Genomic DNA, 16,783 nt, shown 5'->3' with positions numbered 1-16,783 from the left:
TTATTTTAAATCTTGATCAAGTAAACTTAGACTTTTATAAAAAATTAAGTCCACTGCAGGATGCCAAGCTACTTGGCTGCTCCAGGTGCAGCTTTACGCAGTGAACTCCGGGTTCAGTGGTTGAACTGTCTGTGTGCTGAAGCCAGTACAAACTCTGATGAGTTCCCTGTTCCCTCAAGTACTAATCACTGCTGCAAGGCACATTTTATGCAGCTTCATGAAGTTTATCAGTTCACTATTCAGACATCAGGTTCTAAGAGCAGCTTTTCCCTCTCTGGCACTACCTTATTTTTTGTACCATTTCCCCACCAGACAGACAAAAGCAGAACTACAACCTCCAACTATCTCAGTTACCAGAGGAGCTTTGCAATCATTTAGCAAAGGCTCACATTTCAAAAAGCACATTTGTATCCTTGAATTAGTTACAAGGTTGATTTGTTTTTCTTGTTTTATTTTTTGTTTTAGCATCTGACTTCCAGGGCATGAGGTAATTTTCCTCGCGTTGTGGTGTGAGAAAGGACAGGACTAGATGTAACAATAAACACAACATCACACAGATATCACAGACATTTTTCAGTGCTGACCTCCAAAGAAAAAGTCTCATGGACTTTAAAGGAAGGAATGAAAACGAATCATCATAGCTGAAATTTCACCTTTTGCAGAATCTCCCCATGGCTTACCAGCTCCTACCAATTTGACTAGTTTTGAGGCCAAATGTTAAAAGCTCCTTAAAAGCTTATTGCAATGCACTGTTTGCATACACTAAAGAAGGTTTAACTTCAGCATTTCCAATACGAGACTGTAAGAGGACTTGCAGAGCTCCTGGCAGGAACACAGAAAGGGCAGAAAGAAACCTTTAAGAAAAAAGGTTGAATAAAATTTCCTTCCATGTGATGATTTTTTTTTGTTTGTTTTACCCTCAGTTGTTTAGCATTTTACTAATTACAAGCCTGACCATGTTTTTTTTTTTTCTTCCAAAACTACCTTTCTTGCTTCAGAGAAGCAGAATAATATTACTTAATATTTTTGCAGGCAGTAAAGAGCTTATAAGGTAAAAAGTACTATTTCAAACAACAATAAAATAAGTATACTTTCTTAAACATCGTAATTCAGTGTATTAATAAAACCATGACAGCGAAGCAAGGCCAAGGAGAGGACTCGCCCCGTTACGCGTGCTCTCGCGTTTCCTTGGGCTCTTGCTCCGTTTGCAGCAGCTCACCTGGTGCAGCACTCTCTTCAGTTTCAGCAACTGTGTTTTCACAGCTGTGCAGTCTTGGACCATGTGCCGCAGCGTCATCTCATCGAGCATCACCGCGTTCTCGGGCAGGCCCACCAGCTGCCGAGGAGCCTGGTAAAAGCCGGGCGCGCCGTAACTTTCAAAGTGACCAATGGGAGACTCCAGGTAGTTTGATCCCCTGGAAGAAAACACAGAGATGGCACAAAAAAGCCTGAGTGCATTTATTAGAAGTGTTAAGTGACACGGGCTGTACTCATATTCGTGGTACACAGTGACAAAGAAAAATCAGAAAGTGCCAATAACAATTCACTACATTGTTGGGCCTAGCTAGCCTTATAGTTCTTAGCTAGCATAAGAACTATAGCACTGAATTTAAAACGAATTAATAAGTAAAACCTTATACGAGCCTATAACATGTAGGTAATAAAACACTTTAATATTTCTTCTTTGAACCTATCCAGTAGTTTAAGCAAAAATTTTTAGTAACATACAAAAGTGGCAAATCACATTTTCAAGTTAATTCCTGCTCAAGGCAAAACACACATTCCAGTTAAAAATCCTTGACAAATTAGGAGTGTTTTTTTTTAATCCCCTTCTTCTCCAAAAAAAACACAATAGGACAACTATTAGCTATACATCATAGCAGTTCTCTCATTCAAAAACACTATCAATAAACATATGACTATTCCGAAAGTGCCCTGTATTCAGTATCACCTGAAGCCCTTCAGGACAGAAGAAATTTCTTAACACAGCAATTGTATTTTCTAACTTCTTGAAGAAAATAAGTTAGTTTAACAGAACAACAGGTTCTTACCTGTTCAGATCATTTTTGCTATGGATGTAGTGATCAGTATTGCCAAGATGATAGTGATCCTGCGTATTCCATCGCTGTTGTGGTGCTCTTTTCCAGAATCCTTCCCCATGCTGCCGAGCACTTCTGTCTTGCCTGTCATAACGGCTCATATTTTCACATTCCTCTATACATAGCATAAAGTTATTAAAAAAAAAAAAAAGGAAAAAGAAAAAAAATCTGAAATTCATTGCATATTTCAAGTAAATTAAGTAGTTATGATGGGCTGTTAGCAGGTGCAATGTAAAATCTAATTTCTTTTTGTTTCAACTGAGCAAAAGAGTAAGCATTTGAGAACTGCCAGGCAAATATCAGCAGTGATCTTGCCCTTCTACCAGCATATAAAAATCGAAGTTACAGGAATATGAGTAACCTGTAGCAGAAATTAGAGAATTTCATGTTAACTGCATTTCAGGAATTGCTAGAAAAATCACTTGTACAATATAAAGCTATGGAGAAGGATGAGGGAAAAAAAAAAAAAAAAGAAATAAAGAAACTTTTTCCTATCTCCATTACTGACATTACGTTCAGGCCTTTGGGAAGTTAGAACAGTACAAAACATGGAGGGACAACATCTTAGATAAAGGCCAGTACTTTATTCAAAAGAGAAAAGAGAAGAGAGAACAAACAGTTTCAATATATGCATATTATAAGTCTATTTATCTCATCCTATTTTTCTGACCTGTGTTTCAACTTTTATAGAAGTTTAATCTTTATTCACCCGGACTGTAGCCATGATTTAAAATAACTAAAGTAACCTCTTTAAAACACTGACTTCTGAGAAGCAAAACAGCTTTTGTCCACTTTCGTTTGAGGAATCTATATTTGGCAACAGCTCGGAAACCACGAGAAGCGAAGCCAAAAACTGCGCCGGGTGCCGCGAGACGCAGCAGAACCTGGGAACTGCAAGCCCCGCCGCGCCGGGGCACCGTCCCGCACCCGCTTACCCGCAGGGCCTCCCCTCGCCGCGCCGGCTGCAGGAGAGGGGCGACTCGCGCGCCGGGCGCCCCGCGCGGGCAGCGCTGCGGCAGACGCTCCCGCGGGAGAGGCCTTCCTTCCTGCGCGGCTCCCGGCCGCGCCGCTGGGCCCGGAGCCCAGCTCTGCCCCGCGCTCGGGCCTGCCGCCCGCGCTCGCCGCGCATACTTGTCCTGCTACAGCCGCTGCTATTAATAGTGGCGAGCGGCACCCCAGCCCCGAACGAAACGGGGAAGCTTCTGCAGACCTGGGAAGTCTTGTAAGGCTGACGTCAGTTAAATCACAACTGGGAACAAACTGCTGGCAAAAAGCACTGCAAAATGCCATAACAAATACTCATGTCTAGCTAACTCAGTAAAAGTAGATAAAAAGATAACATAGCCACTTAAACACACCAAAGATTTGTTTTCCTTTAGAGGCATCCTCCTACAGCTCATAATGCATAATTTAAATTCAAAATAAACCCTCAGTAAACTTAAAAATATTTTCATTATTATGTTTTTCAGCTTGGGCAAATGAAATTGAGACCTTATACAAAAACAAATAAGCATCAGAAAAAATATGACTTTTTTTTTGGTGGTCACTTATTTAAGGAAAAGCTTTAGAATTTTTGGAATTCAAAAGAAGTAAGAAATTACACCCATGGTACCAAATTAATTCTACCTGGAAATCCAACTCTTTAAAAATGCCAAAAATAACAGCAATTAGCTGATATTGATCCAAAACAGTAACAATCTCTACTCCTGAATCACCAGCTTAATCAGCACTAGTTGCCATAGTCACAAGACATATTCCAGCTGCATAAACATTATCCAAAGTTAGTTTTTGCAGTATATAGGCTTAACTTGGTTGTATTGATATACTCCATAAAGCAATGAAGTAGAAAAGTACTTTACTTTTATCAACATAACAGATATTGAAATACATTCATCTTTTGCAAAGATTCTAATTGTTATTTATGTAAAATTTTAGTATACAAGTAAAATAAACTTTTATATTTTAAAGAGTTTTTAAATTAATAATTTGAATGAATTACTGTTCAATATGCACTGCAGGTTTCATAAACAGGACTCGTAGCAAGAACTTGACCATTCCTTTCAAACCTTACTTGCTCATGACTTACTAACCTTTGTCATGAGGTGGGTCCTCAGGCAGGTCCACATCAAGCATGAGATCATCATCATCAAGATCACATGAATCAAGATTATTCAAGATATCCTAGAAGAAAAAAAAAAAAGAAGTGAGAAAGCTGCTTTCACGATAACTCTACTGCCACGAGGAAGCTTATTCCAGACCTTTGGTGCACTTCCATTGTATACATAATCAGTATTGTCAGCAACCTCCCCGCTTCTAATGAGGGAATCAACCTTAAGACCATTCGCAAAAACACCGATCAAATCTCTGGTCATCTGATTCAGTAACAATGCTGTATGAAACAAAGCTGGATCAAGATATGTTCTTCTGTCAAAGGAATGCTCCAAAGACTTCATTAATAAGTTCATTAAGTTCATTAATATTCTGCCTGTCCTGCAATTAACTCTCTTGGAAAACAAAATGATTTTGCTCAGAGTTTAACAATAACTTTGAGAAGAACAGATACTAAATGACCTTAATTCATCTCTCTTGGCAGAGGAATCCAAAGTTTTTAACTTCACTCAAGGAAGAGGTAAAGTAGAATCTGCATCATCTAAACAGTTGTTTAAATTTCAAGACTCTTAGTGCTTCGACTCTTTTAAATTCATATAAAGATGGTCACAAAGCAATAAACTATTCAGTCATAATTAATACATATTTCTTATAATGCTGAACAGCAGCTAATTCAAAATTGATCCACTCTCAGCACTCGCAATGGGTGAGGAAACTCAAAACTAAACCGCAGCATTACCTGCATTACCTGTGACTCCTCCAGATGTTTTTTCTGCAGAATCCTTGTCTAACCAAGAAGAGTGATGCCTCTATTTTTCTATATACTTTACCAAGGTTATCTTCTACTTAAATAAGAAACAACACGTGGTTTTTCAGGGCTGGGAAATAGCACCTGAGCACATTTCCCGCTGCCAAGGCAGCTCTTGTGTGCAGCAGCAGCAGGCCAGGACCTACACTCCTTTCCCACGTTTTGTCAGCCAGTGGAAATTGGAACATTCCCAAGATTTTGATGAGAATTTAAGGCTTCCAACAGCTTTTTTTGGCCAACATAACTTAAAATATCCAGTTATTAGCACTAAGATTTGTTGCCTTTTGTCTTCTAGATTGTGGTTCATATAGAGCTGTTTCTAGAATTACAACAAAAATGTCATGTTGCATAGGTATGCTAATTGTGCACAAACAAAATCTTATAAAGCATTTGTAATAGTGGAATATGTACTCCATCCAAAAACACACTCAGTGTGGTACAAAGACAGATGTAACCGCAGTGTGGGGAAAGCCAAATGATCAGAAAGACGACGGAAAAGGGCTCCCCACCCCTTCACAACATGCACATCAGGAAAGCTGTCCACACTCAGCTGCTAGGGCCCTCTACAAGGACTAGTGAAGTCCGTGATACAAGCGCAGCACTTGCATCACTGACCCCAGAGCCCTTTTCACTTGATTGCTCAAAGAAAACTAAACTTATCAACACCAAAGTGATTACCACGTACAACACAAGCAGATTGCATGACTAAAACCTGTTAATGCCTATACAGCTCTCAAATTCTTCAGCTCTATGACCTGAAATCCCAGGTAAGAGCCACAGCGTTCAAGTCAGTTACTTGATTCAGGCATCTCACATTTACCTGTTTTCCAAGAGCAGAAATGCACATTTATTTAGGTTTACCAGCCTCATCTAAATATAACTCATGGGACCAATATGAAGTATTAAGTACAATAAACGTTTTATTTATTTCTCACTGGATATTACCTTGATCTGTAAATCCCTGAACACTCACACACAGAGGCTGTAAAACCACATTTATTGGGAAAACTGTGGCTTTACCACATTTGTTATATTTGCTTGGCGGAGATGCCTGCCTAGAAAAGAGGCAGTTTAACGAGCGCGACGCGACGCTAAGCGTGGAGCCGCAGTCTGTCTGCTGCGCCCTTCCTACGCGGGCCCCGGGCACACAAAGGGCCACTCTGTCTGATTGCAAATGGAGGGAACAGCCTGGCAGATTTTACAATTCTGTCGTTTTACATTTCTGCAAGGAAAGCTACTGTTGACTTGGGGAAAGAGTATGTAAGTTAACACTTTTAATTTTGTAAGACATTAGCAATATGTAAAGTTGGAAAACTGAGATTAAAATACAGGCAAAAGAGGACATGATTACTGGGTATCATGTATAGTATGACACTTATGAATTTAGTATTGAGAAGAATAAACAAAATGTAGATATTTACTATTTTGCCTTTCTAATAATTTAAGTTTTTTTCCAGAAACTCAGAGATATTTAATAATGGCCATGCTAGACTATTTCCAGTAGATAACTTCTAAGTTGTTTACTTAAAGAATGAACACAAAAGAAATTACAGATCATCCTACTGAATTGCATCCGTTACAGCATGTCCTATTTATGTAGTTACACTTTAATCTCTCTGCGCAATCCAGCTGCTAATAGGGTGGAACCAGACTTCAGCCTAGTATTTAGTTGTTCTTACAGTGCCACAGGGTACCTTTTGATGAAAAGGTATTGTAGGAAATGACAGTAATGACCAGCATTTTATGACTTGCAGAATAGACGTGATTTAGTTACGAGCAACTCTGTCACTCTTCACAATCAGGCTAAAATTTTCTATGCCCACCTCAAGCTCATCCCAACTTCTCTCTTTGTAAGAGAAGAAACAGTTTATTGGAAACTGCTGAAAAAGAAGCAACTTCATTTGGACACATAAATTCTTATTTTTAAAAAGGTGTACCCTTGCCAAACAGTGTTTGTTTGTTGTTGTTGTTGTTTTTTTTTTTTTTTTAAGTTCTGGCAAATCAGCAATTTTAGATGCACAGAACTCTACTGACATTTGCACACTCGCGCTCTATATATAGCTCTATACCACGACTAAAAGCATTTTAAGATCTTTGTTCCAAGCCTGCAAGATGTTTGATGTTTGTTAGATGTAACACTGCTAAATAAGCCTTTTTGTTGAAGTTATTAGGATACTTTCTAAGTTTTTTTGTTGTTGTTGTTTGTTTGTTTTAAGTGACACACCAAAATGCGATTCAACAGATGAGATCTCAACAGAGCTCAGTGAGATGAGGGAGAGGGAAGAGAACACAGAAATATTAATTATCCTGTTGAGTCTTCACCATTTCACATGCACCATCCCCTTCCAAGCATGGGAGGCAAGGTACTTCCTCAGCACAAAAAGTTGTCTTTTACTGCCATCTAGTCTCCAGCAGGGAATCTACAAAAATGAAGGGGGGGGGGGGTGAAACACACACACCCCAAAAGACACCAGCACACACACACACACACACACACACACACAGAGCAAACAAACAAAAGCTTCTCTTGCTTATGCTGATAAGCCAAAAAAATGACTCCATGAAGCTTAAGACTCCACTGTTAGGTTTCAAGTGTAGGGTTTTAAGTGCAAGGAAAACAATGCACCATAGTTTTTTTTTAAAACAAACAAACAAAAAACAAAAACCCCAGCAATATAGAGCTATATGAAGTCCATTATAAAAAAAAAAAGTTACAGAAAAATCACACCATCTGTTAGCCTAAACAAAAAAAATTAAAGAAATAAATTCACTTTAAAATGTAACACGTGATATGCAGAGATACCAACTTATACTAGGCACAACGCTTACAAGTTTATGAAATACAAGAAGCACTATTTGCTACCAATGCTTGTTTGGAGATTGCATGGAACAACAAAACCTCTGCTGTTCTCTCCCTACCTTACAAATTAAAGCTGTCACTAAAGGCTACCACAGTGAAACATGGGAGTACAAGTGAAGTTGCCTTGCTTGTTCTTACTGACCAAACAGCATGAGAAGATTTATTGTGTCAGTTCCAAATCAAACTGCTTGTTAAGGTGTATATGCTTTCCCATCCCAAAGGAAAGAAGGTAATTTGCCATAAAAGCTTGTTCACAAAATGTCAGCCTCTCAAAGCAGAGATTTGTGCCCAGTAACATAATCATATAACCTCTTAGTAACACTTGACAGCGGGGAGATGTACTTCACACATGGCAGACAGAAAAGTCATCTCATTAGAGGTACCTCCATTTCTCACTACCACCACAGCTGTAATAATTTGTCTCCAAAGTTGCCAGCTGCAGGGATAGTGGGGAAACAGGCAGTTGCTATTGACAAGATGAAGAGAATACCTTCAAAATCATGATATTTCCTACTATGCCATGAACTCCTGTGAAAGGATGATCAAGGAACACTGCTAGCTAAAGCTACTGAAACTAGTGTCTACTCTTAATTCAGAAGTAAAACAAGTCATTGTTATAGAGTGATTTTCACAAAGCAGTCCAAATCTTAACTGTGGACACACTTAGCAAGGATGCTCTTCACCTAAGGAAACAGGGCCACACTAGCTGTTCAGAATGACACTAAATGCAAAGAGGTGACACCTAACTAGCCTTTGAAACAAGAAAGCCTGACTTCAATTCTTGTCCAAACAAACAGAGAAATAATTTTCCAAAAATAAATTTTTAGGCCTAAATGAGGGCGGCAAAAACCAATGGCAGAGATTTCTCTATTGTCATGTTGGAAAAATGCAGGCAATTGTACGACTAACAAGCACTATGAAATTAGGTCAATAAAACTCTTCATCTGAATCCTCAGCTTCATCTTTTCTAGTTTCTGCAACACAATGTGATATGTTATGACATTAACACACACAATTCAGACATGACAGTACTAGCTTAAATCAAGGTTACCAGCAACATTACCTTCAGATAGTTGAGAAAAATGCTGGTGGAAAAACACCTCTCTGTGCTTACCTCTGTATTCCACTCTAATCCTCGAGCCCCTCTGTTTTGAAGCAGGAAGAAAGAAGCTTGAACCACCTGACAGAGCAAGATGACTGACACAGCACTCTCTCAAGAGCAGTCCCAGCTGAAACTACAGCTTATCAAACTAAAGTGTTTCCAGGAAATCCTGTTGTATCACAAATTCAGGCCTGATGCTTGCCATTATCTCAAATGTTTCGGTAAAAGCTAGAATCTCACAATGAACTACCTGAGCTACTCTGGTGTCTGTTGCCAAGAAAGAGCTTGACCTAGAAACCCAGAAGTGATGCTTTCAGATAAAATAGCGTGAAGGACCAGCGCATCATCCAGCCTGTCAGGACAAGAGACCTTTGGTGCCAAAGGGAATAAACGAAGATTCTCTGAAGAGCAGCAGAAAACACAAAATTCCAAACTGTCATTCCATATTAGTGCTGTTGTGTGCAACACAGCCCTGCCCATCTATCTCCAGCCCCCAGTACACAGGCCACAAAGGGAAAAGAAAAAGGCAAAACATAAATCGCAAAGTATCCGGCACCCTCTGGAATTGCTTAGTTGTTTCCCGGGATGTTCACAAATATTCTGTTGTTTCCTACAAAGAGCCTGCATCCAATTAAACAGATGTGACTGGGAGTTTCAGTCACATCCCATGCTGATCTACATGCCTCTCTCAGATGATTTCTGAAGTGCATTTTATGAGTGAGGTTGAACACCTTCCAGGCAATGGGCAGATAAAAAGTCTTCCCTCTCCCCTGGCACTACATTCCCACAGCCTCATTACTCTGAAGCACTAAGTTCTAATACACATCCACAAAACAAATCATTGCTACAGGGTGAGACTGCCCAATTTCTGTGGGCAGGTTATGTCACAACAGTGGTCAGGTAAACTTGGCAGCAGCAGGAAAATCTAGAATGAGTAAGGGCTCCTAGACATGGGCAGCATCTGCAGCTGTTGTGCAGCTGCTTCAGAAATCAGCATTAGTCTAATACAGGTAAAACCAGATTCACTACAAGGAGAGATATTACATTTAGCAGCTAAATACCATCACACTGAGACAGTAATGCCTTCTCCTTTCATTCAGCCTCACTCCTGTACTAAAATACAGGGCATCAAGATTCCATAGCAGAAATTAAGTCAGCAATTAGTACTCAGGACACTAATTTATCTGGAAAAAACAAATAAATAAAATGTTTTAAAAAATTATTAATATCATAATGGTTTCAACTCAGAAATGGCAATGAATGAAGAAAAAGAATTTAGAGGCTGACCATCAATATTTTTACATTCCAAGCACCGAACAAAATCAGACCCTCCTTAAAGGAAGTACACAAAGCCATAGGAGGACACAAGCTAAATAGTTCTCTCTACTAATATACTGCATTTGCTAGCCAAAGGATGATATAATTGAGGATATTATAGAATATTAAAAAGGATATTAAAATTGAGGAAAACATTAAGAAAACTCACGTATTCTAACATATTCTAATGTAACTACAATCAATTGCAATGTGCAATTACAATCAGAACTGTTCATTTGAATACAAACTACTAAAACCAAAAACTTCAGTCCTAAGCAGTTCCTTCAAAGGTCATTGTGGAAATCCCACATTCAGTTTTAAATGATGTGCAATTCTACCCAAGGAATGCTAACTCGTACCAGCTGCTAAGTGAGTAAGCACATGCACCCTGTCTCATCTCAAAACAAAACAGAAATCAGCACGGGGAACAAACAGCTCTTAAAAACCTTGGGTTTTGTTCTATTTCTGTTAACTGTAAGGGTTTAGAGGGGCTGTTCATTTTGTTTTATTTGTAAAGAATATTGTCTTAAAATTTTATATGCAATTCAAATCTAGAGACACAAACATATGTGAAGAACTACAATGTATTTTTTTTTTCTTCTTGCAATCCAACTCTATAAAATTTTGTTTGCAAGGTTTTTTCTTCTGATTTAGATAACTATAATCTAAAGCTACTCACTCAGCAGCAGCGGAATGAAGAGACACTTTAATTACATCCTTAGCTTGGTCCCTGCCCTAAAGCTAGCCAGGAATAGAAGGGATAAAAGCCCATAGAAAAAAAAAATTAAATTGTACCTTACACTGCCAAACGGCTTTCCCCCATCAAACAGTAAAGCAAGTAGGAGGTGGCTGAAATAGACACAAGCAAATACTACAACTGAACACAGGTGAGAATACATGCAGACAGATATGATACTAATTTACAGAGCCACCACAACTGATCTGCGAGGCAACAGTTCTCTCCCACAGAATTAAGCATCAGTCACCTGATGCCAAGTAGCAAAACCAACACCTGAAAAGAGTACAGGAAAAGCTAGTGAACCCATCAATTAAAAAACTGAAAGGGAAACCACTTTTAGAACATTAAGCAACTGACCTCCTGCCTTGGAAAATGCAAGTGAAACACAGAAGTGGAGACAGAGAAGGAAATCGGTTTTTATTACAGAATTTGAGAATAGAAATACCTTCACCCAGATGAGATCTCAAAATAAAGAGTAACTGCTTGGTTGCAAGCATCTATCAGTCTTCTAAAGGTTTATTTAAATTTGTGTAACTGTCAAGCCTGTTCCACTGTATCGCTCATTTTCCTCTATCATTGTTGATTCACTTGGTGAAGAACAGAGGGGATGTCCCAAAAGAGGATAAATTTATTTTGCCCATGACTTTAAAACCACACTCATCTGAGACTAGCAAAAACTTCTATTTTCTCCACCCCCAAAAGCAGCAAAAGTATTTTGTAGCCAATTCAGTAGCCAACAAGCCCCTTCCGTTGCCTTTCTAGTCTACTCCCCGTTCTTGGGGTCACATTCCAGGGACCCAGCTTAAACACAGCTGCCACCTCTTACCCACAAGGACTGGACAGCAGCTGCACTGCCGTCTACCGCAGAGCAGCCTTTAACACCGAGGCTAAGGATGACACAGCCTACAAAGCAAACCACACCACGGCGGCAGGGAACAGCCCCACGTCGCCAGGGCTCTCACAGCTCCTCATGCCAGCCTGATGCCAGGGAACTCCGCCACCAACTACGTGCTTTGGACATCTCCCTGGAAGCATCTATGCCAAAGGCCTTTCCAAGTGGCATCAGCTCCAGCATTCAAAAATTCTGAAGCCCAACTTCTTAATCCGTCGGATCTTGACACATAGATGTGAACTACCTTTGCTCCCACCACTCTAGGGGTTAGGAACCAGCATAATTTGCCCAGGTGTCTCCCAACAACTAGAACACCCGTTATACTGACTAATCACAGTGATTCTCAGAGTCTGCAATTCAACTCCCTTTCAGTATGCCTTTATTCTCACATCCTCCAGAGAGAAGCAATATGAAATGAAAATACGTTATATTACCCTACCCAAGAGCATAACTCTTCAGAAATAATGAAAAACCGTAGCAGTTAATTCTTCCACATCTTCAGTCTAAAAATGATTGGTGTTTAATCTTTAGACAAAATAAAACCACAAATGTATCATGCTTTATACAATAACAACAAAACCAGGAAACGAGTAATGACCACTAAAGAGTAATTCAACAGACATTTCAGATCTACCATTTTCCTCAAATGTCAAGTTAACCCAAAACGTATTTCTTCATTGTAAAAATACAAGATGCTTTGTCAGTATTTCTCTCATTTAAGACGAAAATCCACAAGCCCTGTGGATACACCAAGCCCTGTAATACTGGAGCAGCACTAATAGGATAAAAACAATATGTGGGTGGGGGGTGTGGGGGGGGTAAGGAACGCAATATAGCTTTCTAGATTCAATCAGTCTTTCTTACAACCTCCTTCTTTCTCCTCGACTCCAAATCCAATAAACTTATTCTTCCAATTCTAAGCCCTCTCTAAAAGTAATTCACTTATAATAAAGGAAGAAAAACAGCAGAATACACAAGAACATATGAAAAGCTTCTAAAGTACCTTTGCTCTATGACATTTGCAACAGTTTCTATCAATCAGAATATCTAAGAATGACTGATTAGTTCATAAATGTTAGAATTAATGTGTGGTGCTCACATGAGTCAAAAGACTACATAAATAGTCTAAAAGCATAAGAGTCTTTCACCTGTTTAATAAATTGCCCTAAATATTTCAAAAAACGTTTCTCTTGCATATTCATGCAGGACAAAGTTTAAAAAACTCAGTTATCTTCTGGTGCTTCTCAGTGGGAGAAAGGGGCATTTGTTTCTGCAGTGCCCTACATCAACTCCTCACTCCCCCCATATTTAGGAAAAATCCTAAATTGCTTTCCAAACTGCCCACAACCACCAGGAGAAGATGGATACTGTTGGAAGCGGTAAACCCTCTTTAAGCACTTCATTATAATTTAACATGAAAAATAAACCAGGAATTTGTCTAGACTCCACATCTCAAAATACCAAGTTGTCCCTTGAGAAAAAATATGGGATCACTGGCTTCTGCCACCTAGCAGTTCTGACACTACTTCACCACATATCACCCCTGAATAAAGCTCCCAGGCCCTACTCTGGGTGGAAAACATCTCCTTTAACGGCGCTGCCAGTAATGACATGGCTCGTAACATGCCTGAAATGTATGAAGCACAGGACACTTTTGCTAATTCTTTTTGTTAGAAATTCTGAATGATTTCCACATTAACATATGTGAGTTACTTAAGTATTTCTATGACAGGACAGATGGACAAAATTTTCTCAAGCCAAAGGGAACCCTGAGGCTGGCTCCCCGATGTCAGCTGGAGGATCACAGACCTGCAGCTAGTCTCCATCCGTTCTCTAGACTGAATGATATTTGCTGCATATTACTTATGAGCCCAGTAATTAGATTTTGGTTTGCATCTTGCATATCACATTCCAGACATATTAAAGACAGAGTCCTGACCCTGTGGCAAGCCAGAGTTAGGGATCTACCTTAAAGATCCTATGTGACAAGTTGCAATATATTTAGGGTCCAATATAGATAAGGGGGGATGGAAAAAGTCAGATAGGTCAGGCTTCTTCTTAGTTTTTGCACAACTAAGTTTCAAGATTCACAAGAGATATTTGATATTTTATTTATTAAAAGTAATCTCGTTTTTTCTTTTTTGAGTACAGATTGCAAAAACAAGGTGTTACTCTCAGAGCTCTAGAATTAGGAAAGATCTATGCAACCAACATATTCCAAGGTCACCAGTCGTGAAACAGAAGTTCCTAAACAAGGACAAATTTCAAAGAGCTCTCAGCTACAGAGGAAAGAAATAAATGAAGTATGAAACAAGTTAACTCTGTTTTTAAAATATACTTAAGCCATAAACTCAAATGACTATAAAAGCACAGGTTATGTATATAAATACATACGATGCTGTTCATTTCTGAAGACTCGTAACTTCCACACGGATGAACACTTCCAATCGGCTCCAGCCCTTCTTCATCCCACATGTATGTGCCGTCAGAGCTATCGGAGGGGGAGAGCTCAAAAGAGGAGCCAGCTCTATAATTCATGTCTGGAGAAACCATGTTCTCAGAAGTATGCTTTGTGCTTTCACTGTTGTCATCCACTGTTTAAAGAAAATAAGAATAGCCAGGATTACAGAAAGAACCCAATATTCCAAAGTACAAATTAACATGTATATTCTTGGCATATCAGAGGACTGAAACTGTGTTGTAACACACTCTATGACAGTGCTGAAGTTCATTCTAGCAGGAAAAAAAGCTCAAGCTAGTTTGGTTGCATCAACTAAGTATTCATTCAAGCTTTTGCTAGTCTTTTATATTGCATTCGCCTATAATGAAAGGTAGTTTCTATAATTCAATATCCTTTTAAACACATTAGAGGGTACATCTAAAAGTGAATCTTTTGGATCCACATCAGTGACACTGTAATTTATAATTTATCTGATTTAATTAGACACCCTATGCTTATTCCCACTGCTTAGATATAGTTGCAGGTGCTCTCTGCCTACAGAGAAAACAATATATACAAATTTTCAGAGATTTTTCAGTCCAAAGAAATGAACAAGGAAGCAAAGATAAGAGGAATTCCACAAGGCAATCCCAGGTGTGGTCAAAGGAGGTATCATTCACTCTTAATCCAAAGGAAAACAGCTCTTCTAAATAATGTTTAAGATAACTATCATGCAGAAAAAGCACTGTAAAAATGGACCAGCCTAGAGCCACATTCTATCCTGAAACAATCAACAAACAATAGATTACCTAAATAACATATTGATTTAGCTTTTAAGAGTTCAAATAGGCTGCAACAAAGTATTTACCAGACACGTGTATATCCAGCCAGTCCTCAGGGTTACAGTGAGATCCTCCACTTTCCTTGAGAGATGTGAACGGCTCTACCGGTGCTACGTTTCCATGGTCCAAATCTTGAACACTGCCCTCCTGCTGTTGTATTCGTATTGTTCTATTTGGGTCTTCTAAATCTATGAAGTCGTCACTGAAATCCTCACTCAAGTCATTTTTTTCAGAGGATGACAAGGAAGATATAGATATTTCATCTCCATCATCACTCAAACACATGACTTTTGACCCATGTTTTCCTATGCTGTCATGGAGACCCTCACCAGATTCTATTCTTTGTGTATCACTCTCTATAATGCTCTTTTTCTCGTTTGCTCTATTAATATTTGTTGAAATTTCAGAGTTCTCCACCACGCGTGTGTCACAAGTTGTACTTCTGTTGTCATCCACAACCATACTGCCAGTCAATCGCTGTCTGGTAGGCTTCAGCAAAGAAGGTCGACTTAATCTGTATCCAAAAGAAGGTGCAGACCCAGATCCATTTGAGAGAGAGGGCTTCTTTGAACAAGGAGCTGATATACCAGGATAGGGTCTGGTAAACCCATACTTCGTGGGTTCATTTCCATTGGGTATATCCAACTGTCGGGTATTTCTTGACAATAGAGTTGACCTCTGAGATGTCCTAACAGCTAGATTTTGACTTTGATAAGGCTTTGTAAGATCCACAGCTTTATTAAAGGAATGTGACCTGGTTAAAGATGTAGTGGGAAGGAAAGAGTTTGGAATGGAATGTGAAAAACTTTGTGATCTTACCATTTTTTCACAGGAAAATGTCTTATTATTATCTGTAGATTGTGCCAAGCTTTCTCCTGAACTGGTCCTTGTGGCACTGGAATTAGCTCTAGGTCTCTGCAAACCTACCATTGGCCTGTTTCCATAAAATCCATTTAAATGCGATTTTGGAGCACTGAGTCCAGAATATGAGGTCCTGCCTGCCAGAGTACCTTTGGTGAATTTTGCTGAACTAGAGAGTCCAGGCAAAGACTTTGGGTTTAATTCCTCAGTAGAAGATACAAACATATTGGTCTGCTTTGCTGTTTTTGATGCAACTGAAGCAGTGCTGTTCAAACCCACCCTGAGCACATCCTTGCCCAATGCTCCCTGTGATTGGGGATACTTCTCAGAATCAATTAGTTTTTCATTATAGTTATGGTTAGAGTTGGACTCTCGTCCATTTTGATCACAAAGCTGATATTTATTCGATTTTCTCCAGTTGAAAGAGAAGGAAGACATGCGCACAGCGCCATTGTGCTTGCTGAGAGTTTTGTCACCATTATTTCCTGATAAACTGACAGCTGTCCCATTTGGCACAGGTTGCAAGACACTTCCTAAACTTTTTGCTCCATATTTCGGTAGCCTGGAAACCAAGGATGTCCTGATTTGACTTTTTTCTTCCATGAGCTATTGGGTTCATTGGTCCTTACAGGGTGCTTGAATCTGAAAGGAAGAAAGAGAATATTAGACCAGAATCAATCACGGATATTACATACTAGATGCAAATATGTATAA

At 39.2% G+C, this 16,783-nt stretch overlaps 1 protein-coding gene across 3 annotated transcripts in view; it reads right to left on the bottom strand.

Moving 5' to 3' along the window:
* The window catches only part of CCSER2 (coiled-coil serine rich protein 2), a 48,744-nt gene that overhangs the window by 19,202 nt on the left and 12,759 nt on the right, over positions 1-16,783 (bottom strand). For 2 of the 3 annotated variants that reach the window (XM_088526357.1, XM_010210971.2), the window contains exons 1-5: positions 15,235-16,724; positions 14,321-14,520; positions 4,190-4,280; positions 2,052-2,214; positions 1,220-1,415 (exon numbers count right to left, since the gene is read on the bottom strand). In XM_088526357.1, coding sequence (XP_088382483.1) covers positions 1,220-1,415; positions 2,052-2,214; positions 4,190-4,280; positions 14,321-14,520; positions 15,235-16,672 — 2,088 coding nt within the window. In that variant the 5' untranslated portion in view covers positions 16,673-16,724. Of the gene's footprint in view, positions 1-1,219; positions 1,416-2,051; positions 2,215-4,189; positions 4,281-14,320; positions 14,521-15,234; positions 16,725-16,783 lie in introns of those variants that run through there. The other variant, XM_088526356.1, reaches the window with a different exon arrangement.

The sequence above is a fragment of the Tinamus guttatus genome, unplaced genomic scaffold, assembly GCF_059628265.1.
Source record: "Tinamus guttatus ecotype Peru unplaced genomic scaffold, ASM5962826v1 Tinamus_guttatus_pri_ptg000246l, whole genome shotgun sequence".
Taxonomy (NCBI): domain Eukaryota; kingdom Metazoa; phylum Chordata; class Aves; order Tinamiformes; family Tinamidae; genus Tinamus; species Tinamus guttatus.
The sequence above is the reverse complement of the archived record's forward strand: the minus strand, read 5'-3'. Positions and strand labels throughout refer to the sequence as shown.